Source organism: Anabas testudineus, chromosome 13, assembly GCF_900324465.2.
Source record: "Anabas testudineus chromosome 13, fAnaTes1.2, whole genome shotgun sequence".
NCBI lineage: Eukaryota > Metazoa > Chordata > Actinopteri > Anabantiformes > Anabantidae > Anabas > Anabas testudineus.
In genome coordinates, this window is record NC_046622.1 from 4,070,844 (window position 1) to 4,096,195 (window position 25,352).

The 25,352-nt window shown below is 41.6% G+C and overlaps 1 protein-coding gene across 2 annotated transcripts; it reads left to right on the forward strand.

The window, feature by feature from the left end:
- Positions 1-775: 775 nt before the first annotated feature.
- Positions 776-24,974, forward strand: bcl9l (bcl9 like). 2 transcript variants are annotated; one of them, XM_026367691.1, is made up of 9 exons: positions 776-1,148; positions 16,748-16,821; positions 17,008-17,420; positions 19,430-19,552; positions 19,889-20,063; positions 20,259-20,343; positions 20,748-23,145; positions 23,246-23,500; positions 23,747-24,974. In XM_026367691.1, the coding sequence occupies exons 3-9, from the start codon at positions 17,096-17,098 to the stop codon at positions 24,931-24,933; spliced, it is 4,548 nt and encodes a 1,515-aa protein (XP_026223476.1). In that variant the 5' UTR covers positions 776-1,148; positions 16,748-16,821; positions 17,008-17,095; the 3' UTR covers positions 24,934-24,974. The 2 variants fall into 2 exon arrangements, with proteins under 2 accessions (XP_026223476.1, XP_026223468.1); XM_026367683.1 differs by lacking the exon at positions 776-1,148 and adding an exon at positions 15,548-16,100 and having other exon boundaries at positions 23,747-24,933.
- Positions 24,975-25,352: the final 378 nt, after the last annotated feature.

Genomic DNA, 25,352 nt, shown 5'->3' on the forward strand with positions numbered 1-25,352 from the left:
CTTTGAGTACAAAAACATTCTTGTGGGTGGCCTTGAAACTGACACCCTATGTTGCAGGTGCACACGCTTGCAGCAGTGGAACATCTGGAGAAGAAAGGTGTATGACTGAGCTCTGCGCCTGAACAATGTCTCATGTTCCCTTGATTGTGCCAATTACAGCTAAATAGAGCTGAGTGGTAGCCAGCACCAGAAAGCTATAGATGCCTTTAACTGCTCCTCAGTACAGTGCACTGTCAGTGCTCCTGTGCGTTACACGTCGTGCTCCTCAGTCCTCCCTAGAAAACAGATCGCATGAAACTTTCATCTGAGTCACTATGTTTGCAATAACTGTCTTAATCCCCAAGTTCACTTTAGGGTATGTTTCCTACTTCTGCTGCCCACACCACCAGAGGGAGCATTAATCTGAAAAACGAACAGGTGTAACAGTGCATCCACTGGATCCTACTGAGTAACTTTAACAGCAGCATTATTTAAAACTATTTCTAATTTATTTCAGGTGGAGTTTGGCACATTATAAGACGACAGTGCATGACTCAGAAACCTCAGCTCTGAGGTGGAAATGGCTGATTTGCTCCATCAGATAATGAAAACACATTTATTAAGCTATTTAACCTTCTGACAGACTCATTATTACGCATGTAAAGCAGCTAACTGCAAATCAGCGTTGAATCATTATACAGAAGGAACCCCACATTAGAGTTATTCTTATCATTAAATGATAGATAAATAACATATTGTGGCAGCACTGAAGTCCAGTCTGACATGAATCCAGTGACATACGGATGCCCGTGTGGCCACATTAATTATTGTCAGCGGCTGGGAGTGATATGGACTCGCACAGGAGCGCAGCGTCCTGCCCTTCTACATCTTGAATAGTGGGAGTCATGAACCGCTGCAAGGTGACGCGTCCTCTGATTTCAATCGAAACTTCCACCTAGACACGCCGTGTTATTTATCACCATCGGAACCTCCGTCAAAGTGCGGCGGCTCCCTTCTAATCAAACCTCGGGATCGGGACCATCTTGCGCAGTGGTACGGAGCAAGTGGCGGCGGCGGCGGCGGCGGCGGCGGCGGCCACTCCGGGGAATGTCGACTGGCCGTCAGTCCTGACATCGGCCTCTTGTGATCTGAGACAGCAGCCGAATGGGGTAGAGTACACAACATTTCAAAACAGTCCCTGCCCGAGCATGCTAGCTGTTCGCATATGCTGCCTTCTTTACGTGCGGACTAACTTTCTCCTCCTTTTTTTTTTTTTTGTGGTGAAGTCGGGTCGGTTGCAAGCCTGTAACAAAGTTCACATCCCGTTAGCTAGCGCTGCTTCTGCCCGTGGATGAGCTACGGCAACGTCAGCTCACAAGCAAGTCGGCTAGCGGAGACACGGATTAGCATGCTAAGTTAGCCTGTGGAGCTGTGGCTGGCGCAGCAAGTCTCCACTCAGGAGCGCTGGGGTTCACGTCAGGGGCATGTGTCCTCAAAGTCTCCTGTCTTAAAAAACAAATAAAATAAATAAGAAAATAAACGCAGTGCTTGCTTACATTCACGTTTTTTATCGCTGCCGAGCGCGTTTCAGTCCACATGTGTTGGTGAATTACTGATATTAGCTCGTCAGCTAGCTAATCTGACACAGCAGCAGCAGCGCCTGAGTGGTTTTGTGCTAAGCAGCTAAACCGTGTTGTGGAGGTGACAGGCTGCGTAACGATACCTGTCACTTCAACACACACACACACACACACACACACACACACACTCTCAGCGTGGGCATGTGGAGATCAACACGGTGTTAACACAGCCGCTGCTTAACACCAGCCACCCAGCTCAGCGTCTCCTCCATGTAGACAAACGACATCTGCTTCATTTAGAAATATTTTATTCTAGGAGTCATTTCCTGCTCTGCACGGACTGTGCAAACTGTGACAATCAAGTCGTTAAATTGATTAAAGTTGGTGGTCAGAATGATTTTAATGGTGCCACTAATAATCCACACCACTATTAGAGGTAAAGATCATATTTTTAATTGCTAAATGCAATGCTTTCTTTCACACCCCTGTCTCCTGTCCTCCTCCCCTCCACTTTCTATGAGTGTGCATGTGTGTGTTGTCTCAGATCAGTGAACTTCTAGCAGGATCCCACCACTTCAGCCTGTTGAATACAGGGGTCACGGTGCTACACTTAAACCTGTGCACAGGAAGAGATAGTACAGCTCCTTCTTTTTTTTTTTTTCTTGCTCGTTTGGTATACAGCCTTTCAGTGTGTGCACATGCGCTTCATGCTGTGTGTGTATCTACAATATCCTGGTGAGCTATATATAGCACCTAACAGAGTTTGCAACTTGATCCGAATTGTCTTGCAGGGCTACTGAACACTGTGCGTTGCTTTCCAGTGGCAGTGAAATGTCTCCATGATCCCTCGGTTCAGTGCATAGTTTTCTTTTCTGACTTTTTTTTGTGCCTTTGTTTTTGTTTGTGTTTTGTCCCCAGGGCCCCCATGTAAATGAGATTGTAGCTGATAATGATGGAAACTTTGGGAGATAATTACTCCAGTATGTCCCGGATTAATAGAGCAAATATTATTTTAGTTTGAGGTCGTTCAGTGCTCAGCTTTAACAAACTGCACGGGGTGTGTTAAAAGGTAATTGTGCACACTCAGTTTCCATAAAAAATGTTGATGATGCAGTCTTCTTGTAAATCGATCTATAATTATACAGCTTAGTTAAACTTCAGCATGCATGGGTTGCTTGATGGATTGTAGGTGTGATTGAAAAGTCGCATTTCCTGCCTTTTTTTTTTTTTTTTTTTTTTTTTTTTGTCCAGAGGTGATTCGAACAAATAAGCATGTGGCAGCCATTGGATGTCCACACAGACTGCTTCAGTGCAAGCCGAGGCAGATTTGGTGAGCTGCTGACAAAGTAGTTCTTATCTGCTTAGGTGATCTGAGAAGTTTGGGGTGAGTTACAGGGAGCGCTGCTAAGGTGAGCGATTAAACAATAATGTGATATTGAGAACGTTTCCACATGACAGAATACGCCAAGACACTGCTGAACTCTATAGGACTAGTGAGAAATGCAAGGCCTCCGTCTAATCCCTGAATAAAAAGCACTTTTTTGTGATCGTTGCCTTGTGGTTCACTCCAATGTCCTTGTGTTTGTATCGGCTGCCGGTTCAAGCTTTCTGTCAGCCTTTGCATATTTTTGAATAGGCTTTGTGGATAAAAGTTCTCCGTCCACACTGCTGCTGGTCCCCGAACTTTTAAATTTCACTAATACATTCAGCCACACAAGAAACACTTGCAGGTCTCGGTCTTTTCCCAAGCAAACCGCGGTGCTGCCTGCTAGAAGAGAGAATGTAATCTGAATCAATTACAAGATTTAACCCACAGATACTGTACAGAGTTGTATTGTTACAAGAAGACAAATGTTAACCTGTGTTTGTCAGCACTTACATATGCCTGAAAAACCCCATGCAACTTGATAAATTTCATTGTAGGATTCAATTAAATTACCTTTCTTTAGTTACAGTTACAGGGCCTCCTACTGCCAGATTGTCCTGATATCCAGAAAGTTAGATACTCATAGGTCTGTGTGTGTGACTTTGTTTACTAGTTGATGTCTTGAATATATGAAAATGCATGAGAGAGAACTGAAGCCTGAAATCTAATCAAATCTAACACAGATCAGCATATTATACTGAAGTAGAACATCTCTAGAATGAAATACAGCAATTGAGTGTTGATTTCTTTAAGAGCTAATGGAGAGTCCCTGTTGGGAATACTTATATCTCTTGCTGTGATTATATGCAACGTTGCATTTTATATGGTGCTTCATATAGCGATAACTGTCATTATCACTTAATAATTAATTTCTTATATAATAATCAAATGTTCATTCTGTCTATTAAATGTTTCAGAGCCCAACATATCGTCCTCCTGTCTTGCTTAGTTTGATAAAACCAAGTAGCAGAATAGTTGTCAATTAATATTTTGTCAATGAAGTAAATGATTAAGCAGTTAGTTGTTGCCAGCAGGAAAAAAAAAACTAGTATAAGCGTTAGACAAATGTTTCACCGAACATCATCAGATGCAGACATCATTCTTTATCCCTTTATATCAATGCTATTGTTTTGTGCTTTGGAGGGAGCACCTGACGGTGCCATACAGGCCTATCTAATAACTAGGAAACGTATTTTTGTGCTAACTATGTGCAGGACCACACTCCTGTGTGGAGAAAGTTTGTCCATGTTTTGTACAGTTTGTGTTTGATTTCTGTTTAATTTAAAAACTCTGATTGACAACATTAAAGTACTGTGTAGGTGCAGAATGTTGTTGGAGAATCACTGAACAACATTTTTAATTTATGCACCGAGTGTGTAAATTTGCCAAGTAACTTCCTGGCATGTAGTTGCAGAACTTGATGAATGCTTGTTTGACTACTGCCGGAACTGTGGATGCACAATAGTATTTTATCTTTGTAAGGTTCTCATGGAGCTCAGCGTGGCTTTAACGGTGTATACTATTATTCTCTCTAAGTAGTGTGTGTTGCACATAGCATTACGGACAACTGCGCAAAAAACAGGCAAACAGGGATTCTACATCCGGATGCTGCATCTGTCAGCACCTCTATCCAAGCTTTCCTGTCTAATGCTTTTGTAATCATACCATCATTTATAGTTGCAGTGTAGCAATAAAACTCTCACACTCTCGATGTTGTACGTAGCAAGTACATTTTTAGAAATTGTGTTGGTTACTTTATGAAGTGCATGCTAGAGTAGCTACTGTAAATGATGAGGATGACTGTGCAAAAGCTTTAATTATCTGGAGGCAATTTCCCACCTTGTTTATATTAACTCTAGTAATTAGCAGTAACAAGTATCCATGTTTTAATCTAGTGAAATGTCCTTGTTGGTTTTCTTTCTTATCATCTTCATGCCATATTCTCGGCTAGGCTTCAACACTCTCCTTTGTGTTTCTGCTGCCGTTGCTACTTGTTATTCAGGTATGACTGGCCAAAATGAAATGTGTGTTGTGACACTTCCTTCATTGGTGTCCTTCTGTCCTACACTTCGACTAATGTCAGGGTAAGTCATTTTAGTTAAGGTCAGGTTATTTTTAGCCTCTGTTTATAGTTAGTTCAGTGGAAAGATGATGTGTTCAACTAGTTATCCTTTACAGTTACACTTGTAGTTTACATATTGTATGATGAACAATGTGCATTCTTTTCATTTTTGATGATGATTATCTTTATCCTATGGGGAAAAACCAAGATGCTGTTGGACAGCCTGGTCATTCCCTCCTGACCCAGTTAGTTGGAGTGTGTTCAGCTTGACACTGATGACTTCTGTCCTTCAGCCTTCTGTTTTCCAACTTGCCTCTGTTCCGTAACGCCCGACTTCTGTCTGTACCGAAGCTGCAGTTCGGCCTTTTTTTTGCTCTAGTTGGCTTTTCCCCAGAATATGTTGGAGAGGATACAACCCTTGACCCTCTGTACGAAAAGAGCCCAGTACTTCCCCGTCCCTGAGCTGAGACAAAACCATTAAGGAGCTGCCTGCTGTATTCTTACAATTTTAAGTATTGGTTTGGGATTTCTTAAGTCAGTCTTACAACAGCATCGATCGGGCCGTGTACGTGTGAGAAAAGGTCTTTATCACTGTAACGTTTCCTACTCTCCCCACCAGCTCGGAGTCATTTAATCTGGAACTCGGCTGCGCTGTAAGCGATGAGGGACAAAATGCACAGTGTTTATTCAGTGTTCATATCATTTTTATTTAATTCAAGGCTATGATTAGACTGTATGGAGTACTAACAACAAATCAGCAAAACAAAGGCGGACAGCAGGAATAAATCACTTGAACAAAGACAAGCCATTCTCTTCAAGAAGCCACCTAGTTTGCTAATAACTTTTAGCCTATCTGCCCGTAGTGGTACTTTAATAATTGAAACTGTTTAAATAATACTTAGATACAGAACGTTTTTCAAACTCTGCTCAGCAGCAGTTTCGTTTAACTAGCTGATTGGTAAGACATCATCGTTTACCTTGGCTGACCAGAGATGCAGGTCAAAAAATAGTCATGTTGGGCTTTGAATTTAAGATATTCATACATTCATGCATAAAAGATATTTCATCTTTATAGGTAGTGTTTCTTGAGTGATATCTGCTTCTGCAAAGCTAAGGGAAATGTCACTGGTATTTTGTAGGTGAGCTGCTGACTGTGATTTAATCATTGCTGCCTTTTTATCAGCAGTAGGGTACAGTTACATCTGTGGGCCTTTAGTTAGTTAATGTATTCATTACCCCCTCATTAACAGTTAGCTCAACTGATGATGGCACAGCCTCATTTACTGTTGCAATCATTTCAGAAAAGGACATCGCATACATGTAGTAACCGTGATCTGCAATCTGTGTACTCATGCATAAAAGTCAGGGAGTGGAGTTACAGCATCTATTCTTATGTACATGTGGATGCATCAATATTGTTTTAAGGCTGTAAGCTTTTTTTCCAACGTGGAAATCTTCATCTTACATGGAATAACAAAAATTCTACAACACCAGTACACACTCACTTAAAGTACACACTATAAATCAGAGGTGGTGACTTCACTGAATCAGTTCATGTTTTAGCTTAAACATCCTTTTTCCTCTTTCTGTGAACTCTGTACTTTTTGTTCATGGAGCTTTTCCTTGGTCTAAAAAGAAAGTTACATCTCAGGTCATCTCTTTTGTTGTCTCTGTTCAGTTAGGCCTGTTACATCAAAAGACAGCGATGCTTTGAGATCTTAACAAGTGTCTCAGTTTTCATTTTTCCTGTGGCCTTTTCTCTGTTGCAGGCCTGCCTTTCTGCACATCACCTACTGGTTAGCCTATATTTACTCAGCCCCATGACATGTTTTGTTGCCAAAGCAACCTGCCACAACCCCCCTAGTGTGCAGGTTTTTTTGGCTGTCACCTGTGCACTGTCCTGTGCTCTGCAGTTTGCCCCCATCAAGCACTGTGAACTGACTGAAGAATTGTATGTGCAAAGATAGCAGCCATTCACAGACAGACTTGTGAACAGAGTCTATGGATTAACTTCTTGAAAAAGCAGAATTACATTTATTTTTATCAAAGGTTAAACTTGATAGAGCTTTGGACAAACTGCATGCCTTCTCGATTTTGGATGTTTGTTCAAATGGGTGCTGCCCTGAAGTAACCTCCTCTTATGCCTGTGGACTAATACAGTCCCACCACACCAGGCTGCAGAAAAACAAACTGCATGTTGGGAGAGAGAAGAGCCAGTGTCACTGAAAGAAGGACAGAGGGAAGAATAAAATACAGTATGAAGCACAAGCTGTAGAAATGGTTACAAACAGGACTTCCCTGCCTGTTATACTCTTAGCAGACCCGCTGGAGTGCTCTGACCAAAAAATGCTAAACATGCAGTATACTTTTTTTTTTTTTTTTCCTGCTGCAAGAGTTTTGAACAAGTTCCAGTTGTCCTTTCCTTCCCTACAGCCTCTGACAGAATACAAATACAGTCTCCTCTGTAGTTAAAAGTTTTGAATCTACTGGCTGTGTGCTGCATTAACGCCAAATCATTTCTCCAAGTTGGATAGTTTACACAGTTTCTGAAACGCTAATTTAAAATCAATTGATGTCAGGCATGGATAGTTGGTACTTTCCAATTAAGTGACCTTTCAGTGGTGACATTATTAAGAGACCAATGAGGGAAATATTTTTCCTAAACGTTGGTTTTGATTCCAGCATAAACACGCAATATCTGATAGTCCATTCATCAACGTCTGTTATTTTACTGGGAGCTGGCACCAATAATCACTCAAAATGTCCTGATGGCAGTCACTTGGAAGCAGCTCTGCATTATTGGTCCCAGCAGGTTTTCCTTGAGTGAAAGTTGGCAGGGGTTTGATGGCTGATTCAACATCCTTAAACCTAACAGAGCTTGCCTGTCATCATCCTTGTTGATTTTTTTTTTTTAGAGTTGCACAGAATAGTAGCTGAGAAAACTGTCTGTGTTAGCCTTGAATTTTACACTTTTTTCCTCTTTTGTAGAGCAATCAGGAGTAGATTTCAAATCAAGGAAGAGTCGGCTCTGGTTTTTTTTCTATATTCAGGCAAATCTGACCATGTTGAGCATATTCCAGTCAAACCCTGTGCAGATACTGTTTACTTATTAATCTCATATAACTAGGGTCCTTGTTTCAAAATGAATTAAATACCACTGCAATGATTGATTGGAGACATGTCAGCATTCATAGCCCCCTTAATTCTATTACACTGTGCTCAGTGCACTGTCTGATGAGGATTTAATTGTTATTGACCAATCTCTGCAACTGGGTGTTTTCTCTGCAGCTTCTAAAGTCACACTTGTTAAAGCTGCCCTCAAAAAAGCATCTTAGATCTTTTCAACCCTAGTAGCTTTAGTAGCTTTGTTTTCTAAGTAAGATTTTATAGAAATGAATAGTGGACAACTGATGTGGTTAATATATAGTAAAATCGAAATATGTTGTCTTTCTTCTTTTTTGCATCAGATAAAATAAATTTAACAGTTACAAGTTAGAGATAAATATGCTGAAATTGAATAAACATTTAATGCATTAGGAAAACATTTTAATTATTTCAGGTATTTCAAAACAAAAAAACTTTCGGATACACGGATGACCTACATTCCGTACTGTCCCTGCACGCCGGAGACATGGGATGTTTGGGATTCAGAGAGTCTGCTTGTTTAACCGCTATTTTAATACAGTAAACTGTTATCACGCATATAGTTCGGTGTGGAGGAGCTGAGCCCCGCCCTCAGTCACAGAGAGCAGACACAGAGAGGAGAGGCTGCACAAACCATAACAAAGTGCAGATAACGTGCATCCTAGTGGTTTGTATTGGTGCATCCAGTTGGTAGTTGTGGGTTAGGGTTAGGTTTAGGGTTAGGGGTAGTTGATCATTTTTTCTATGCATGATCAGTGTTATTATTATGTGTACATTACCCTCCTTGTTTCATGTTTAGTTTCCCTAATTGGGTGTGCGTCTTGTGCCGAAGTTTCCAATTAACTGTAAAGTGCTTTGAATTGCATTTACCAATTTAAACGGCGCTTTATTAACAAAGTTTTGATTCGATTCGATTTGATGTGATCATGTGCTCCTTCGTTTATCAAGGTTTCCTAGGGGAATGGCCTCCAGAGGGCTGTTCACATCAGACATTGTAAGCATATGTCTGAGCTGAGTTCTTTTCTAACGTTATACAGGTCTAATCCACAGCTACAAGAAGTATTTGCTTAAAAGTTATTGCTGCAAAAGGTGGTTCAACCAGTTATTACAACACTATTGCCATTACTTTTTTTTACCATTACTGCGTATGTTTACTGGGTGGGTTCAGTAAAGACATGAAAGATCGTTTTTATGTTTAACTGTCTAGAAATATTGTATTTGTTGATCTTTGTGACTTTGTTGAAGATCAGACCACATTTCATGACCAATTTATGGAGACAACCAGGAAAGTGCAAACAGTACAATTACTGTTTCTTGCTACAGTATTTGTGCCATTAAAAGCTTTCAAAGCTGTCACATGTCAGCAAATTCATCACACACCACTTTAAATTGATTAGTTTGTCAAAGATGGCCCACAGGTAGATTCACCAGCGAAAAATGCAGCATGACTAACTCAGTGGGAAGTGGTCAGTGGTGATAAGGGTGACAATTTTGGGCTTGTTTGAAACCTGTATGTGTGAGCATGAAGGGAGTCATTACACCAGCCACACAGCCCACATTACACAGAGTGTGACAAGAAAGCAGGCAAGTAGAAGCCCATCAGAGGTGTTTTCTATTCCTCACATGAGAATGATGTGGTAAAACTGTGAATTTTTAGGAGGCAGCACTGAGCACGACTGGTTCAATGTTTGGTAGCACAAATAAAACTCCTGGAGAACAATGAAAATAAAAAAAAATAAAAAAGGAATGCAATTAATGTGCATTTAGTTCTTGATAAGAGAAATTAAAAAATTTCTTTTTTTTACAAAATTACTGTTTAGCAATAAAAGTCTACATGACTGTGTGTTTAAACAATACTTCACTGACATTTCTTTAGTTCAAAGTAGATTGTTTTTGGAAAATTCATCTGTGAATCATGGACTTTGTCATCAATTTATGAATGGTTTCGCTCATACTGGCATAGGTTTAGTCATTTGCTGGAAAATATAGTGTACATATATCCATGTGTAAGGTAGAAACTATGCCTTAGGTGATGAAAACCTTTTTACAGTGAAGACAACATAACATTTCAGGAAATGCTACGTGAAAACTTAAATGAGCTTATTAGCTACCGCGCTGTAAAATATTTTGATTGAGTGGGACTAGAGCTTTAAAAAACATACATTTATCTGACAGTGCTGCTTGTGTCTTGGAAATCATTTGTCCACCAGCTCCATGGAGAAATTACTATAATATTTCCTTTGCGTCATTAACGTCACTCTTACGCTCTGCTGTCTGTTGTCGTCAGCTGATGACCTTTGCTTTTAGACTTTACACAATCTTCTTAATCAATGTGAAACCATCCAGCAGCCTTCAGGGAAACTGTGAACTCAATAAACATCCTCTGGTAAACCTTGACGTGGATGTTTGTAGTGGCTGTGCCATTAGATCTTCATTATTATTGATTAAAAAGTCAAGAAGAACTTGATAGACCCTGCGAGGACACGTTTGTAACTTACATTAGTCCTTCAGAGAGGATTTATTTTGTTAGGTCATACAGTACATGGAGTGTTAGGCATGGCCTTGTCGTAAGTTACAGCTCAGTGTCCAAACACATTTAACTTGTTTCCCTTCTCTTATGTGTTACATTTCAACTGGCGCCATGTGCAAATGAAGTTTGTTGATCAGCTGATGTCATAAAAGTCTCAACTGTGCATGTCTGTGTCAACTGTGCGCTCTCCTGTGACATACACATTATTCATTCATCAGCACTGTTAAACACTTTGGCCTCAGTGTTTACTGGTGTTGATCCACAGAGCAGCACTGTGGCATCTGTGTTTTGGACTTGACTTTGTATTTTGTTCTCACTGCTGGCCCCGACTTCCCAGGGCTCTCGGGGTCTATTAATACCAGCTTGCTCTAAAAATACGGAGCACCGTGTGACCTCCTGGGACTAAATAGAAGCTCAACCTCTTACTGTAGGCAGACTGACACACACACAGCAGGTATTAAGTCTGACCTGTATTGCTATTGTTCTGAGATTCACAAAGAACTCTTGAAGTCAAAAGTCACCCATGATATTTTTCTTAGAGTACAACATCTCTGCATGGTCAAATAAATAAACATAAACAGAACATCAATGATTTCAACTCCCAAATGCATTTTGGCTCCTTCATTTAAAATGTCTCAAAGACAAACAGAGAGCACTGTTTGTTTCTGTTTATGTTGAAGGATGTGGGCGAGTGTGTTGGCCTGCCTTTTGTGTATATGGAGTTTTAATTGTGTCCGTAAATGAACTGGCTTCATATGTAAAGACCATGTGTTATGGATTTTAAAACTCATTGAATTATTTCCCTAATTTGTTTTGAGCAGTGACTGGATGTAGCTGGACGAGGTCCAACTGTTAAATTGAATTTGTTTTCTGAACAGCTTTTGAAAATGTCAGATGCGAAATAGTAAATGAGGAACATTTTATGCCCTAACATATTTGTTGATTGGATAACAGCTCACCTTTGCATAATGGTATGTTTAGCTTTAGTTAACAGTGTAGATCAGATGTAGATGTAATGCAGACCAAAGAGAGAAAGTTGGACCTGATTTGGCATTTTGGTAATTTGCTCAATACTGTATTGTGCATTTAAGGATTAGGAAGAAATAAATTCATCAGTAGGTTTTGTGTGGCATGCAGGTCTGTGTTACCTTTACACTCCTTCCTTTGCTCAGTGTAAAACAATAACTTTTTTGTTACAACCCTTTCAGATGCCATTTGATCCTAGCAAACAGTGATTATCTTACCTGCCTCAGTTGGAGACTACTTTCTAGAGAACTGACTCCACCTTGACAAAATGCTTTTGGTGCTTTAAAAAAAAAAACCATTTCACTAGAACTGTAAGACGTGCTGTTAGGAAGCTGGCCACCATTTTCACGCATGCATACAAGGTGCATCATCAGGACACAAGAGTGGATTGTTAATAATTATAACGACACAGATGGATCACGCATGCTGAAGACATTTTATTCTCGTATGTTGACTTGGGTTTTAGCCTATGATGCAGTAGTTAATATGATTGCACAATCTACATACATCAAAGTTGATGTCATACCCGAGTAGATCCATGTTGCACAGTGTGGCTGCAGTAACTACTGAAATCCTAAAGTCTGTAGGCACCTTTAGCTGGAGGTTCAGTCCTGAGATGTGTTTATATTGTTTTGTCTGCCCCATTGATGGGGGTAGATTTAATATTCGAAACATATCATTATTGTGCATTATAAATCAACAGCACTATATATTGCAGACCATAAAGGACATAAATCTTAACATTAGATACATTAGGAACATTATGAAAGCAGGATTTATTGCATAGCTGTTGTATTAGACACTCAATACTCAAACTGCATGTTCTGAACAAACATGTCAGTGAGTACAGGTTCATGATGTTGACATGCTGCCCTGGTGAGGTTCTGTGCATTCAGGCGACTGGTTCATCTCCACTGACCTGCAGGATGCTTACTTTCATATTCTATTATATACCGCACGCAGAACAGTTTGCTGTATTAAGAGCCAATAACTGTGCACCTTCATGAACAGGACTGAGGGGGTGAAGAAGTCAGATCAGTTGTTTGTAAAATGGGCTAAGCCACATACAGGAAATGCCATATCAAAGCAATGCCTGTCCCACTGGTTGATGGAAGATATTGGTATGGCCTGCATGTACACTCCATTTGTGATTTTATACAAGGTGTATATTACTGCACCAACACTGGCTTGTGCAATTTTAAGTGCAGCCCCTTCTGAGGGGTTTGCAGGAAGGTGTACTCTGTAGTAGTAATAGGAAGTGAATGCTATGAGAGAACTAGAGTTACTGCATGTGCAAATCACCAGGTTCAGATATTCATAGTTCTCTCACTGAGATGAAACAGACTTGATGTGTCTATCTTCTACATGGTTATGGTTTTAATTAATCCCTGAAGGACCGTGGACACGGTTCTGTACTGTTCTGTTGTTACCCTACACTCTGACAAATACAGTTTAAATAAAAAATTTTACCAACTTTTATAAAACAGCAGACTTTCAGATAGAAACCTGTGTCGGTCTGTTCAGAAATATTTGGTGACAGCTAAGTCTGCACAGGGCTCTTTTCTCACAATTAACCTATGAAGTACCTGGCAGCTCTGTATCCATTAAGGTACACCTTCAATATGAATTACGTTCTGTGAGCTCGCAAGTTAAACTGTTGTTATTTACTGAGCAGTGTAAGCATATTTGAGAATATGGAAGAGTTGTCCTACATTAGGTGTAATTATTTATCCAGTTTTTAACTGTTAGAAATGTACATTTAGTCATTTGGCAGATGAGAAATGTTTAACATGGTTTCTTTTCATGTGTTTTCTCAGTAATTGGTCAGCTGCTAGTCAGTATGGTTCATCCCAGGGTGTGATTAGTCATAAGAGTGCTTTAAATACCAATATAACCTAGAGTTCATACATATCCAAACTCTGTCAGCATGCTCTTGTTAACCATAGTAGGATCTGTATCTATATCTATAGCTATATAGAGATAGAGTTATGTAGATATACACACACATTATAATAATGGTTGTTCAATGTTTTGGCCACTCTATTTTATTTACTAAAGTGGTGTGTTAGTGACGTGGAGTGTTGGTCTTAATCAGGTTTCATCTTTCCATCCATTATCTCTTCCTGCTTATCCTTTGCAGGTTTGTCAGACATGAAGCCCATCACAGTTCAACTTGGTGAGAAAGTCTGTAGAAATGTTTGTTTAGTGTCTGATGTTGGTCAGTTTGCCTTTTAGTACTTTTTGTTGCATTCTTGTCCTAAAACTACAAATTTAATATGACAGCAACACATATTCACTCTATTGAATAAACAACATTCACTCTATAAACAATTCAATATATGATATTGTTTGATAAGGAAATCAAAAGTGGAGACGTGCATGAACACAAAAGCTCAACTGAAAATTAATGAAGAAAAGTCTTTTTGCAGAACCTGGAAAGGGGAGAGAGGAAAAGGAGAGTATATCCCTTAAGGCAGGCTAACTTTGATTGTACAACCTTGATTTTATTGCAAATTAATTGCACAGCAGCGAGTTTGATTTGATTTAATTCATCAGTCAAATGTCACCATAATTAAGACCAATCATTTCTCAAGCTGAGCTGTTAAATGTCTTGTTGTGCTCGTGTGTTGAGGTCAGGATGGTATGAATGCAGATGACACCAATTAGGTTCAGTCTTGGTGCTCCAGGTGCATCTGATTAGTTAACGCCTTTTCATTAAACAGAAACAAGAACGGGTGGCACTGCATGCAAGTTGGATTTTGTTTGCTCAATATACAGTGTGGTGCCTGTAAAACAGTGTTCAGTGACTTGGCTGTTGTTTCATTTTACAGCATTGAATTACAGTGGAAGTCATTCAGCCATTGTATCATTTGCGTTATGAAGATCAGCCGTGTTAAATCAAGGTTCAACAAGTGATTTTAGAATTATTAAGCCTTAATTTAATCATCCGTGCTCTTAAATAATGTAATTTATTTCCTTAAGCTACTCATCTCTATTCTGGCAGTATTATTTTTGCAGGCTTTCCTTGTTACAAGTCTATTAAAACCTCTATATAGTTAATCATTTCAATTTTGTTTTTCTGTCTGCAATGCACTGAAACACTTTTCTGCATATGTTATTACACAAACTGGGTCTTTCTCCAAATAAAAAAGAAAGAAAATGGTTGTTTAAAATAAAATCATATTTGCGGTTAGCACTGTATAAATTGAATTTCTTGGTTTGAACAGGAAAATCAGCTTTGTCTGAGACCTATGACCACATAACAGCTCAGTTAAACATTAATGTGCTCGTCACGCCAACATTTTGTTTAGCCACTACTCCAGAAGGTCAAGGCATAACATTTAGTGCGTGTTATGATATTCATTAAGGGTAAAAATATATAGTAGTAGTTTTTATACCACTTCACTGAACCTGAAATCCATTCAAGACTCTCAAGGAAAAACTCAAGTCTGCCGGTCGCTGTAATGTTCTTGTGGCTGATTGCTTAAATACAGACTCTATGCACATGGCAAAGGGTGAGGATAATGTCAGTGTAAGATCTCTGACGTGACTTTTACAGTCCACACTGGACTTCACACCTCTTCTTCAGGTACTTGTCAATCATATCAACTTCAGCAGAAACAACTGAGAGTCTCCTTAATATCTACCAGACTGGTATTCACTTCAGATAGACCTATCTTTTCTTAACTGCCCACTCGAAGGTCAGCGTCTCACCATATGATTATGTCTCCTCTTTGTGTTGCACAAAGCAAGTGAGTCACACTTTGTCAACAGGAGTGACGTCTGACTGTCCTCGTTTGAGTTAATGAGTGATGAACGCCTCGGCCAGCAAACAAGGCACCTTTCTATGTCGAGTCGAGCTTGTGTTAGTTAATGACTAATTACAACATTGTGTTTACCATTACCTGTCAAGGTGAGTGAGCAGTACAGATGGCTCTGTCAGATGACCTGACTGTGCAGTGGTGGGATTGTGTCATCGGCCAAAAATGGAAGCAAGTGGAAATGTTTACATTAGATCTGCATTATGTCAGACACATATCTGGGCTCGGTGTTTTTGAACAGGCTGTGATGACTGTTTTGACCAACTATTGTTCAGCAGCAACAGGTGTGGAAGGGTCCTGTTCAGACCTGCACATACGGAAGAACAGTTTAATACTCGGTGTGCTCAGTTTGTGTGAGCTAGACGGCAAGAAAGCATGTGTGTAGTTTGGAGAGTGCACGCACATTTTTCACCACACAGAGAAGCACAGCACAGTTGCAAAGGTCAAAATCAGAAGCTTGGGGTTATGGACACAGGCAGGTGGTTGCAGCTATGGACTTGAACTGGAAATGAAGAATCATGTGCTGAGAAGGGTATGCCATTTTTTTATATTGATCTTGAGTCCTGCTCGGGTAAAAGCCATTTATTCCCTCTACCAGTGAAGCTAGCAGCAGATAGCTTAGAGCTAAGAAGGCCCCAATGATCTCTGCACACTGTTACACTGAAATAGATTAAAAACAAATGCGGCTAATATCAGTCAACTCTTTTGATTTGGTGGGGTGACTAAATAAACCTAAACTACAACAACTCTGTAAGCAAGATCTGTTTGTCTGTTTGTGCAAAATCTCAAAGTGTGAAACTGAAAGAATGAGCGTCTGAGCGAAGGAGGGAGAGACAGGTATTGCTACAGACAGTGTTGTGGAATGTGTGGTGGAGTTTTTGTGGTTTGCAAAGTGTTTGGTAGGAGGAGGGACCTAAACACTGCTGAGCTACTTTTTGAGGCTGCAGGTCCCTCCTACAGTTTGAGTTCAGTTCTTGCTCTCCTTCCCTTAAAGGGACCGTTACCTCACAGTGACACACTGGCTTTACTCTCATCAATCCTCGGGTTTCTTCTCTCTTTGTTTGTGAAGTTGACGTTGACCCTCAGACCTACACACACACACACACACACACTGACATGCTATTGACTGTAAAGGTTGATGTCAGCCTGCACTGATATTATGGTTTTATTGTCCCCCAGCTCCATGTGTGGTCAGTGAAGTGTCCTGGAGAGTGGCATGACAATGTGTCAGGTGAACATCTGGATGAGATGAGGTGAGTGAACAGGCAGAAAGGTTTGTCTTAAAGGAACCACTGAAACCACAGTGTGTTGATAATCATCTACTGACTTCAGGCTAAACATAAGAATGATTTGAACTAAAATAAACAAAAATAGATTTAACGAAACTATCTGATTATTTTACATTATTTATTTGAATGATTTTTCTTTTTTTCCTGTAGTATTGCCTGTAAGCAATGTGAACTCTGCTGACCAATAGGCACAGCTATTCTCCGTACCAGACCTCCATCTCAAACACCAGCCCGTCAAATGCACCAAGACAATAAACTGGCCAATCATGGCAAGCAGGTCACCAGTGACAGTCGATCACAAGTACCAAGCGTAAACCAGCAAGCTCAGCAACAGCAGGGAGCTGCCGGCCACCTGGGTTCAAAGGGCGTCTCTGCTGGCAGCCATGCAGTCAAAACCAACCAGATGTCAACTGGCAACCCTGGGCTGAAGGCTGTAAACCAATCAGTGAGCAGTGTTGGAGGGATGCTGAAAACCAAATCCAAGCGGGAGCGGAGTGTCTCCATTGATTCTGGTGAATCAAGAAATGCCATTCCTCCAGCCCTGGAGACAGATGCCAAAGGAGGTAAGGCATGTGCTTACAGAAAAAACCATGTCAGCATCTGGGACACACAGACTGTGTTTCTGTTCTAAGTATGCAGAAGTTCACTTCCTTTGCCTTCTATCAGCCAAATCTTTACCCGTAATACCAGATTACGTACATTCACCTCCTCCACAGCAGGAAGTGAATGTAGGGACTGAGAGGACAAAAGAACTTATTTTCTCTCTTGCTGAAATGCCCTGACCTTTCAGTGAAGCGCCAGAATTTCCCCCTGGCTTTTGATCGTTTGTGTCATGCCCGCGCTGTAGTGACGTGTCTCAGATGAAAAAGCATCTGTGCTTTCTGTAGTGCTCAGAGGGAGAGACGGGTCATGAGGTTGTGAAAACTTAGTAAGCCTAGAGAGGTTGTTATTAAAGCAGGAGTCCAGGAGTGGGTGGAAAGACAGAAAGTTCCCTTTGAGTGAGTGTCTCGGTAAACATTTGTGTTGCATGCCGTTCAGTACAAAGTGTATAATTTGCATTTGTTTTTCTGTTGCTTATTTAGGCATTTGTTTGATCACGTGAGGGTTTGACTGCGGATGACATTAATGTAATTATGTGAAACTCATCTGGGCTTCCTGTACATGACCTGAATTTCCTCTTTAAACACACACACACGCACGCACACACGCATATACACATGCCTTGTCACACTCGGAGGGAGAGGTGTGGTTCTAACACAAAGAGCGACACAGGCTGAAAGAGAATGAAAGATAGGGTGGATCATTTTAAAGGGAAATCTCTTCTGGCTCCATCCCCCCAGCACCACAACTCGTTCCTCCCTTTTACATACACATACACCCACGCACATGTACACACACTCCTGTCTTGCTCTCTGTCTGTCTCATTCCTGCGATCTAATTTCTGTGTATCAAAAAACAGAAGTGCATTCAAATTATCATTCAAGTTATTCTGCCGCCAAATCTGTCGAGTCTGTGACACATAGACTGATCAGAGTAGTAGACTTAGCTCAATAACCATTTATGTTGAGACAAACCTGTAAGTTGGTAGAAAAACCTTCATAGAAAATGAGAGTTCAGCTCTTCCAAGGTAGCAGGCCTCCCTCTGCTGTCCTCTTCTGTGTATTGCCACTGCAAACTTTCTTCCTCATTGTACATTCAGTCTTTGAAGTCTGTGGTTACCCAGGCTCATCTGATGTGTTTACTGGAAGGTCATTTTCTGCCACAAAGTTAGTTGCATGTTTAGTAATGAATCTTTAAATTTCAAATCACAGCTTTGTTTGTAGATCTTCCCTCCTTTACTGTCACATTTGAAATTTAAACAAGTTATTTGCTGTCAGTGGCTGATTCTGGCTTTTGTATTGCAGGTTACCTTGTGAAAGTGTTAAAGCTGCAAAATATTTTTTGCACCTGTTTGCACCCACTGGTGCAGAGCAAAGTCTGTAGATGTGATTAGCATGCATGGCATACAGTTGTAAAAAGGAAAAAAAAAAAAATCAATAGGCAGGTTGAACTGCAATTGCTGAGGTGATTGCTGTGTTTAATTTTTACCTTGTTTTTTTCTTTAAATCAGGGGTGTAAACTAGTTTTTAAATTTGTAATGTATTAGAAAATTACATAATAATAGAATTTTTTAATAATAATAATAATAATAATAATAATAATAATAATAATAATAATAATGATAATAATAGGGTTGCCTATTTTATTTTGTGCTTTTTCTTATTTCTTTTTTTTAAGCACCATAATGAGAATGCACACATCTGTAAAACCAACTTACTGGCTTCCAATATTTTCCAGTGTAAAATTGACACTGAAAGACTTATTGTAGCTCTGGTTAACACGGTCTACAGTCTAGTACATTTTACTAACACGAGTTGGCCTTGCAGATAATTGCCACCATTTTCCAAAGGCCATTTGATGATTGCCTTAAAGTGACTTTTGTCATCCTGTTCATATTTTAAGTGAGGGATTCCACTTGTCAAGGCCACAGTTAAATGGTGCATTTTAACCCTGTGTGTGCATTATTCTTTAGATGGTGTTATGCGCAGTAAGCGACGTTGTGTTCTGGAGAAGAAACAGCCATATAGTGGAGATGAATGGTGCTCTGGTCCTGACACAGAGGAGGACGAAGACAAGCCGCACACTACGACCCACCGTGAGTCTGTCTATATTAACACAGGAAGAAATGAGTTGCTATCTGCGGTTGTTTGAATGCAACACCTTCTTCACTAACAACAGTTAGACTGTGGCCACATCTGAGAGGGACGAACATGTCAAAATCGCTTGCCATGTCCTAATTTTATTTTCTCTGGAAACAACAGGGTAAAGCTAAACATTATCCAATGCTGTTTTCTGAAAAGTTATCTCCTTTTCCACTGATTCGGCTTTATGTGTGTTTTAGCTCCATCTAGTGTTTGGATGCAGCAAAAAGAGTAATAATAGGTAACCAGGTATCACAAATTGAACCAGACTGCTGCTTCTTTCTCCTCAGGGGAACGTGGGTTGGCAGGTCCTATCCAGGGGCTCTCTGATCGCCTGGCTGCAGGTCCCTTATCTGAACCTGGCGGCCCTGCAGTAGGATGTGGAGTGGGGTCAGGGTTAAAAGCAGAGCCATCTCAGCCTTCACAGCAAGTGGTGTATGTTTTCACAACCAGGCTAGCCAACAGGTGAGAACTGTTTGTAGATCTGACATGCAGTTGATCATTCACATTACAAAGAGATTTATTATGTTTTCATAATTAATATGTTATAATATATTATAATAATTGTTTTTCTACATTAAAATCAGATTGTTCACTTCAACACTGAATTATGAGACTGCAATAGTCATATAATTTGCATTATTGATCTTTGTTTGACAGTGCTGCAGAGGCAGTCATGAAAGGACAGACTGATTCCATTCTTCTGTTCCACCAGCAAAATGTTCCACGCACAAAGTTGGAGCAGGTCGGTTATCCACAGTGCAGTGGAAAATTAAAGTGTCAAGTTTGCTTTAAATCTGTTAAACCATGTAGGAGTAAAAGTGTTTTGCACAGTGAAGACAACAGGTGCAAAGTATGTGGGAAGGTTCTTTTGTTTAGCTATTTTGGTCTCACATACCTCTTTGTTCCTGTTTCCATTAGTAGTTTTTGTGACTACTACATATACATTCATGCAGTGTGAAAGGGAAGTGCTGTGTTGTTTAGTCAAAGTAATACAAAAGTAATACACCTAGTAAGATAATAGATGATAACACGTATTTCAACTTAAACCACTACTACTACTAGTCTAATTTTAGGTATTGTAAGTATTAGTAGTATTACCATTTTAATAACCTTAGCCTATTTCTTTTCCTCCTTTCTCTGCTGCAGGGCCATCCATCAGGGAAGCTTCCTAACTTATCTGAGAAGGTGAACTCCAGGACCTCTCCACTAACAGGTACCCCTAAATCCCAATGTGGAACTCCACGGCCAGCTTCTGCAGGAGTTGGAGGCCTATTGCACCCTGCAGGGACACCATCATCAGCAGGGCACTCTGATAATGAATCCTCTCAGACCAGACCAGGGGGAGCCTCCAGCAATAATAGCGGTGCCGTCCATAGGTCAGAGGGAGGGAGCACAGCAACACCTGCTGTAACGGGCACGGGGGATGTGGAGTGTGCTGGGGGTATGCCTCTTCCTCTTGCTACAGTTTCTCCCTCTGCAAGTCCCTCCATGCTATCTGCACACCTACAAAATGATACAGGCCATAGAACTGGCCAAGGCAGCACTGACGGTCTTTCCAGAGAGCAGCTGGAACGCAGAGAGCGTTCTTTGCAGACGCTGAGAGACCTAGAGAGGCTGCTTCTGCGCAGTGGGGCAAGCGGAGGATCTGGAGACACAGACATCTCCAGCAGTAATACTATTAATAACACCTCCAACCTAAACAATAACAACAATACTGATAGAAGTGATATTCTTGAAGACAATGTTACTAATAACCCTGGAAACTGCGGTAGTGGTAACATGCTATCATCAGCATTGGCTCAGATGGGAGGGTTAAAGAAATATGAAGAACCGCTCCAGTCCATCATGTCTCAAACACAGTCCCTTGGTGGACCTGCCCTTGATGGCTCTCAAATTGACTCTCACCATAACTTACCACAACACCCCCACCACCAACTTTCACCAGGGGTAGACATGGGTCCTTTACTTGGACCAGAAGGGCTGACCCCAGAACAAATGGCATGGAGGAAACTTCAAGAAGAATACTACCAAGAGAAGAGACGACAACAGGAAATGCAGCCCCTCACACATCCTCAGCACTTTAGATTGATAAATGACATGAGCATGCATGGACCAATGATGATGAGAGGACCGCCTCCTCCCTATCACAGCAAGCCTGGAGACCAGCAGTGGGGTCCTGGAAACATGATGGGAGGGGGAATGGGTGGAAATGCACGAATGCTAGACATGCACCAAGAGGGACCCAGAGGCCCAAGGTTCCTGGGACAGATGCAGAGAGGGCCACTTGGCGCAGGGGGGTTTCCTGGTAGTCCAGCGGGAGTTTTGTCTATTGAAGGTCTAGGACCTCAAAGGCCCACCAGACCAGGCATGATCTGGCTAGATGATATGCCCAATAGCATAGGTGGCGGAGGTCCCTTTCATGGCTGCTACCCTGGTGGACCTCCTCAGCACTTGCAGGGTGACTCGGAGCATTTGTTAACACGTGAGGAAATGTTTCGCATCATGGAGAAACGGCCAATGCAGGGACTTAACAGGTTTGAACTTGACAGATTAGCCAAACAGCAGCAACAGGCAAACCTGGGATCAAGAATGATGGATAATCCTGTTGGTCCAGACTTTCCCAATATGGGAATTGGCCGTGGTCCACCCTCTGCTCGAGGTGACCCAGTGGATTTTCCAGTCTCACGGGAGGTTATGGGCTCTCCTGGAGGGGGTACTCAGATGAGAGAATTGATTGATTCTCCTCTGGGGAGTAACCTCACAATGAACATGAATCCACAAATGAATATTCAGCAGCAACAGCAGATGATGCTTGCCCAGAAGCTCAGAGGAGGTCCTGCAGGAGCGGGGCCTTTAGGTGAGATGTTTAGCCCTGGAGAGATTTCACGAATCAGGGGTCTACAAAATGCAAGAGGAGGAAATAAAGGAATGATCCCAGGAGCTGATGGCCCTTTCCAGTTTCCTAATCAAGGTCCCTTCTCTGGAGGACAGGTAGAAGGGCCCTATCTTCAACAACCTGGCCCTGATATGTTTGGGCCTGACCAGCAAGGTCCTAATCAAATGGGGGGTACATCACGGCTTAGTCACATACCGATGAGTGGAGGCCTCAGGGGGGCAGACCTTGGTCCTAGGCACCCCTCTGACCTATCGATCAATGTAAACCCCCTCACTTCTCCTTCAGTGCCTCATTCTCATCAACTCAAGTCACCATCCCTTAACCAAGAGCCATCTCCACTTCTCCCTTCCCCCTCTGGTCCAGGACTGAAGTCACCTTCACAGATATCCTCAGCAGGGCATCACCCTCCTCTTCCCCCTGCATCAGGTGCTGGGACTCCTTCTTCTTCTTCCATGAAGTCTCCCCAGGTAATGGTGTCTTCCAACCTTGGGCTGCACTCTCCATCTGCCTCTCCTGGACGGCTCAAGTCCCCAGCCATGGCTGTGGGTTCTCCAGGGTGGTCATCTCCTAAAACAGCTCTTCCAAGTCCAGGTTGTCCAACCAGTGGGAAAATAGTAGGCAATGGAGGAAGTAGTTCAACTGAGACAGGTGCACTGAGAATTCCCAATAATTAAATATTTATCTGGTAATCATTCCATGCTGTTGCTTGTAATGTTGTGGCATTCATTATTTGTTATGTTCTTTGCAGGCCAATCGCTTCCTCCCAGGAGTTCCAACTCTACGCCGATTAGCCAGCCAGGCTCTATGAATCCTGCTATGCCATTTACTTCCTCCCCTGATGCCCCTCCATCTCAGAATCCGCTATCTCTTATCATGTCACAGATGTCTAAGTATGCCATGCCCAGTTCTACTCCTCTCTACCATGATGCAATCAAAACAATCGCCACTTCAGATGATGAGATGCTGCCTGATCGACCTCTTCTGTCAGGTGTCAGCATTGGAGGTAAGGAAATAAGAGCAAGTAATTTTTGTAGTAAGAGAAAGTAAAAACCCTGGCCATGTTAACAACATGTAACAATGAAAGAAAAAATGCTCTGTCTATTACACTCAAATAGTAGTAGTGCTGTCTGAGAATATGAATGGACCTTGGATTAATATTTCATAAGTCTATAGTTGGGAAAAGATGAAGCCTGTTCTGTGAGTCTTGTAATTGTTTGATTTTCACATGCTGGCATCGTTTTATTACCAGGAAACATGGGGAATCCCCAGGCTTCCCAGATGCCTGTCTCCCAGGGCTCCATTGGACCCCACAGTGATCCGCAGAGCCCCATGGGCATCGTAAACCAAGGTCAGCAGCACTTGTCACATGATGCCTCAGGACCTGTGCTTTCTTCCCCAAACCAAATGGGCATGTCTGCCATGAATTCTGGCATCATGGGAGGAGGCACACCTGATGGAATGGGTCCCTGCAATGTTTCACCCATATCTCAGAACCAGATGGCAGGTTTCTCTCGAATGCAACCACCATCACATGGGCCCATGCACTCACCGATTGGAGGAATGTCACAGAATTTCCCTCAGTCTAATGAGGATATTTTGCCACCCCAGCAGTTTTTGCTAAGCAAAGGACATCCTCACCAACGCCCTTCTCACCCGTCAGACTCATTCGCCGCTATGCCCATGGGTGAAGGCCCAGATTTAAGTGAAGTTATACGGCCCACTCATACAGGGATCCCTGAGTTTGATCTCTCCCGCATCATTCCTTCTGATAAGCCCAGCAGCACTCTTCAGTACTTTCCCAAGAGTGAGCCACATCAGAATCCACATCAGGGGCCACCATCCCAGCAATCTAATCCACCACAGCTCCTCAAGCAGCTTTCTTCTGGTCCCCCACATAGCAGCGGGCCTTCGTCTAATCCCCACTTAGCAAACTTACAGAATATGATGCCTGAACAGCAGCTTCCACCTCACCCCTCACATGGTGCAATACGCCCTAGCATGGGTATTGCTCAGGGGGTCTCTAGGGGTATGGTTTCTGGTGGGGGCATGGGCCCCATGTGCCCCCCTGGACATATGATGGGAAGGACAGGCATGGTGCCCCAGCAACAATTCCAACAACAGCAAGCTATGATGGCCAACAACCTTCTCCATCATCCTTCCAATCCATACCCTGGAATGATGTCCCCGCAGCAGCACCAACACAATCTGATGGCACAGCAAAACATTATGATGTTGCAGGCTAAGCAGCGAGGCATACCAATTTCAGGGGATCCCTTTGGCCCCCAGGGTCCTCTTATGTCCCCTCAGGGTCCCCTGATGGGCCCTCCCCATCCACAGTCTGGTATGATGGGCCCCCAGTCTCTCAGACAGCGGGGAATGTCTCTGGACAGTCCCATTGGCTATGGCCCCGGAGGTATGGCCAATATGCCATTCTGATCCAGCGCACATAAACTGTTTAAAAAAAAAAAAAAAAAAAATCACAAAAAAACAAGCTGGGCTCGGTTTCTTTTCCATTGTGTCCATTTTTTCATGTAATTCTTGCAATTGTTTAAATCGAGGACTTGTCAAAACTATATATCAGTGATAATCTTCAAAATTTTGGATTATAACTGATTAAAAATTGAATATTTAAAACCAGTGTAACATGGTTCAATAAGAAATCTGAAGCCATTTTCTAAAATACTGTAAAATATGTATATTTCAAAGATGTGTGTATTTGTTGTGGGAACAGTGGAGGTCAGGAAAGGAGTGCCTCAGATTTGATTTTTTTAATATCATTGATTTATTTTCTCCAACTACCAAACACATACATACATACACACACACACACATATATATATATATATATATATATA